At 24.5% G+C, this 4,932-nt stretch overlaps 1 protein-coding gene across 1 annotated transcript in view; it reads right to left on the reverse strand.

Moving 5' to 3' along the window:
- The window catches only part of LOC112691131, a 9,226-nt gene extending 5,816 nt beyond the window's left edge, over nucleotides 1–3,410 (reverse strand). The window contains exons 1-3 of the mRNA XM_025565285.1: nucleotides 3,244–3,410; nucleotides 529–2,360; nucleotides 4–66 (exon numbers count right to left, since the gene is read on the reverse strand). Of these exons, the coding sequence (XP_025421070.1) occupies nucleotides 4–66; nucleotides 529–2,338 (1,873 nt within the window). The 5' untranslated portion in view covers nucleotides 2,339–2,360; nucleotides 3,244–3,410. The remainder of the gene's footprint in view (nucleotides 1–3; nucleotides 67–528; nucleotides 2,361–3,243) is intronic.
- Between the last annotated feature and the right edge of the window lie 1,522 nt (nucleotides 3,411–4,932).

A 4,932-nucleotide genomic window follows, 5' to 3' on the forward strand; every position in this document is an offset into this window, starting at 1 on the left:
GGCAAAATTTCGTTAGAGATGCAACTACATGTGATTCTAAGACTTCAGCAGCTTCTTCTACAATAACTGAAATTCAAATCAGTTATTCAATTTTTTTTTATATGTATTTATAATCTAGTTTAAAATTATTATTAAAATACTTGATTAAAAACTTATTGATATTTTAATAATTTATATCATCTGTATTTAATTTAAATAAATTACAAAATTTTCTATTTATTCAATATATAATTAATTTTTCAGTATTTATATAACTTTAAAAATTTAAGTTTGATTCTGAGCAAAAAAACCAGAAATTACTACCATTCATATTACAATATAGGCCATTTAGGCTGTTTAGAAAAAAAATAAATGTTTTAGTAATACTTTTAAATGTTAAGTAGAACAAAAGCAATTGTATATATTAACTGTACTTGGTATTGTTATAAAAAACAAATAATTCTAACATTTTATAAATAATTTTTTTATTATAATTAATGAATTATTTATATATAATACAATACACAACTAATAAAATATTATACTAACCTATGGGAGGTTTTAGTTTCAACAAAAGAGAACGCTTCATTGAAGCTCCAGTAGTAGTAAAACCAACTACATATGAATTCTTCAAACGTTTTTGTGCTAAAAAAGTGTTAGTATTTCTAAGCACATGAGATTTTACAATATCAGATTTACATCCACGGCCAATTCTTGTAACACATTTAGTGATATTAATTAAACCTTCAAGAAATTGATCTAAAGCATGATTTGTATAGCAAACGACTATAATTGGGTTTTTAAGTATATTTGTTTTATACATATTCTCAATAATACTTTTTACTATTTTAAGACCAATATATGTTTTACCAGTACCTGGTGGTCCTTGAATGATAGTAAATTCTTTAGTTAATGCTGCTTTAAATGCCATACTTTGTGCTGAGTCCAATCCTAAGAACTTGTTATCAGGCCAAAGATTGTTATTTAAAATATCAAATTGTAAGCCATTGATAGTATATATTTTTGATTTACATGTTAAGTATGCAGGGGTTTTAGGTTCAGTTTTTCCAAACACAATATATGATTTCATAGGAAAATTAATATGATTAAATGTTTTTAAAACATTCATGGTATACATGTAAGGTAAAAAGAATGCAACAGATTCAGCCATGGTATAAGAAGATTTCATATTAATTGATACAGTATGATCTAAAGGTTTTATAACTAATGTTTTTAATGACGATAAAAATGTTTGGCTAATTCTAATGACTAAGGCAAAAAACATTGTATCAAAATTATCATTACTAAATACTAACATTGATTGAGGCATAAATCTTTTTGAATCATTTGAGCAATCATCTTTAGTGTAAAAATTAACTATATGTACTTTTTTTCTTTTTACATCTTTTACTTTAATCTTTACGTTAAAATAAATATGCATATTAGGTATCATCTTTACATCTGGATTAAATTTAGTCACTTCTTTATAACACTGAATACCTTCACGCATTGGAGCTATAAAATCTTCACGAAGTAAACGAAACTGCACATCTATATAGTGTTCAACATTGTCATAACGTCCTTTCAATATATTTTGACTCAAAATTACTCTCTTTGTAGTTATATCCGAGATTGAAGGATAAATAGAAAGAGTTTCATAATACTGTGGCCATCTTTTAATTTTATAATGAACGCAATCGTTATTTTTAATACTATTTAATATTTGTATAATTTTTTCAGTCTCTAAGTTATCATAATTTGATTCGAGTTCTTTTTCATCAAATGACATATTTTCAATAAAAAAAGATGTTTTGAATTGTATTATCTCATTTAAAAGAGCTTTACTTTTTCGATTATCAATGGCTTTTAATAAAATATTACAATTATCAAAAAATTCTTGCAATTTTTTAACCTTACATATTGTATCTTGAGATCTATTAAGTTCTATAAAAGAATTATTCAAATTTTCTAAATATGTTGAGTCACATATCATGTCTAGTACTATCGTCTTTATTTGTTTAAATTTTAATATTATTTTAGAAAATATACTCATTAAAAATATTAGAACACTAATATCTAAACATTTATTCAAAGTATACTTGAAATTGTTGTTATTTACAATTAAAAGAACTATTTCTTCAAATTTTGAATCTGCTAATGAATTTAATTGTTCATAACACAAAATTGATTCAGAGTTTGTAACATTTAAATCAGTTATTTTATCACATAATACATCCATAATTGATGTTTCTTTCAAATAATATGGTTGTACAAATTTATTTTTGCATACATTGACTCCAGGTATCTCAGAAGTATCTTTTTTAATTGAATTGATATCATTTTTTAATTTTTCATCCATAACAAAGATTTAATTTTTGTACCTGAAAGATATTAATGAAAATATAAACTAAATACAATTTAAAAATTCAAACTTAAATAAAGAATTAATTGCATTAAAATATTTATCAATTATTTTACAAAAATAAAGTTTTTGTAAAGCTTATAAGACATTTTTATACTTTGCAAATTCTTTAATAATTTACAAATTTTTTTTTTAGCTATCTGATTATTAAAAGTTGCATTAAAAAAATATTATTAACAGTTTAGTAAGATAAAATAGTTAGATTGTTTTATAAAAATCTTTTGTTTGAGTATATTCACATTTATACCAATTTTTAAATCAATCTAACTATTTGAATCAATAGAATATTTATAATTGAAAATATATTAATTGATACAATAGTAAACTCAATGATTAAAAACTAAACAGAATTTTATTATGGAAATTGTAATTCTTAGTTTATTATTTTTATTATCTAAAAAATATAAATAATTAAATAAATTATAATATTCCTTTTTTAATTATTAAACGAAATAACCTAATATATATTATTTATTCAGAAATGAGGGCTTTCATGTATGCACTTAAGACCTTTCAGATATATTGTTTTTTTAACACAGATTTAATAAAATTAAGACATATATATGTTTAAAAAAATAACTATTTTTAGAAAAATTGCTGATAAATAAATCATTTTCACATATTTTAATCAGAAAAATGATTAATATATTTCTTGATTTCAACTTTTGATTAACTTTTATTTTAAAAATACAATCTGTACAAAAAAAGTTAAGAAATTAAGATAAATATCATTAACATTTGGATAAAAAGCAGTTACTTTGTGTACATTTATATTACAAAGTAATTTTATTATAAATTTAAATTTAAATTAAAACATAGGTTTGATTAATCTTAAAACTCACCAGTTTGGAGATTATTAACTGTTGTGTATTTTTGCTACAATTTGGTGTAAAATTTATACTCAAATTTATTTTTGCATAATCAACGAAACATTAAATAACTAATTATCTGTAAAATGCAACACTAATAAAATCAAATTTTCAGTTTAAATGCATGTTAAATTGTATAAGCTTTAAAGAATTACTCGTTCATTTAGAAACATGTTTAGAATTTTGAAATTCTTAGATATATATGATAATGATAAATGGACTATTGACAAGAAGTATAAATCAATGGATTTAATTTTGAAATTTTCTAAAAATAAATCTATTAAAAATCCCATATAATTAGATAAATTAAACAGTGTAGACAACTATAAATTTTAATTTTAATAATTTAAACATGGGGGGTTACTCATTAATATTAAAAAAATATAGGATTAGCAACTGCAATCACAGATATTAAAAACAACGTTGTTTTGTACGTGTAACTACAATTTAAAGCTATTAATATTCAAAATTAATTTTCATAACCTTATTAATTAACTAATAATTTGGACTATTTTTAAATTAATTAGTATAGTAAAGCGCGTAACACAGCTTAGTTGAAAAAAAGTTGAAAACGTTTCTACTAATAAATCTGAGTTAACGAGATAAATTTAAATTATTTTTATACACAAAACCCGTAAGCCAAAAATTTTAAAATTTCATGATTCTTAACTCTCATTGGACTATTTAAGATTATTGTACTACGTATAACCATATTTTTGATACCTACTAATAAATATAAAAATTGTATAAATACTATTTATAGTCAGGGGAGCCATTTGTGGGAGGGGAGCAGGGTGTGCACAAGCACACCCTAAATTTTTTTCACTTTCAATTATTGGCTATTGGTCTAGGCGTCACTGATACATGGTCTTGCCGCCTTGTCTTTCATTTTTCCAATCTTTAATATTGTGCATGCACCCAAGGCCAGGGAAAACTATGGGCGATCCGGGCGATTGCCCGGGGTGCCAGTACGAAAGGGGCGCCAAACTGAAAATTGTTTTCATCTAATTTATCTAATTTAACGTAATAATACGCATTAACGACCTACAGGAAGTAAGAATATAACAGTTGTGCTTTCTACTTCATATAGGTACTGCATTCATACAGCGCTGGTTTTGATGTAAAAATAATGCATGGAAACCTACCACCGCATTTATCTGTGTAATTAAATAGATGGTCGTATTATTTATTTTTTTTAAATATTTACTCGTTTACAAATAAATTCGTATAACCAGTGCCGCAGCTACCGAATATTGCGCTCGGGACGAATCTTCAGAACTTAAGTATTTTTTCATCTATATAAAAATCTAGCAACACACTGAATATTTTATCATAAACGCAATATAAATAATATATTTTCCTTATAATTACATAAGCGTTTGATGATTCTATTTAAATCAATAGCTTATTAAAATCTAAATATACATAACTAATAATTATAAGTAGATTCGTAGACAATGACGGCGCGAAATATTTTACTTCATGAGTCCTGTTAGAATTTTGGCCACCCACCCACCCACCTAAAAAGAAATTTAAGGGCAGCTTGTAAAAAGAGCTCCCTCACTATTCGTTCTACATGCTGTATACCCACTCGATACCCAATGGTCAATACCCACCCACCTACCCACCCATTGACTTGATTCCAGGGACTCAAAAATCTGC

This window comes from Sipha flava, unplaced genomic scaffold (assembly GCF_003268045.1).
Source record: "Sipha flava isolate LNK unplaced genomic scaffold, YSA_version1 566_pilon_pilon, whole genome shotgun sequence".
NCBI classification, from domain to species: Eukaryota; Metazoa; Arthropoda; class Insecta; order Hemiptera; family Aphididae; genus Sipha; species Sipha flava.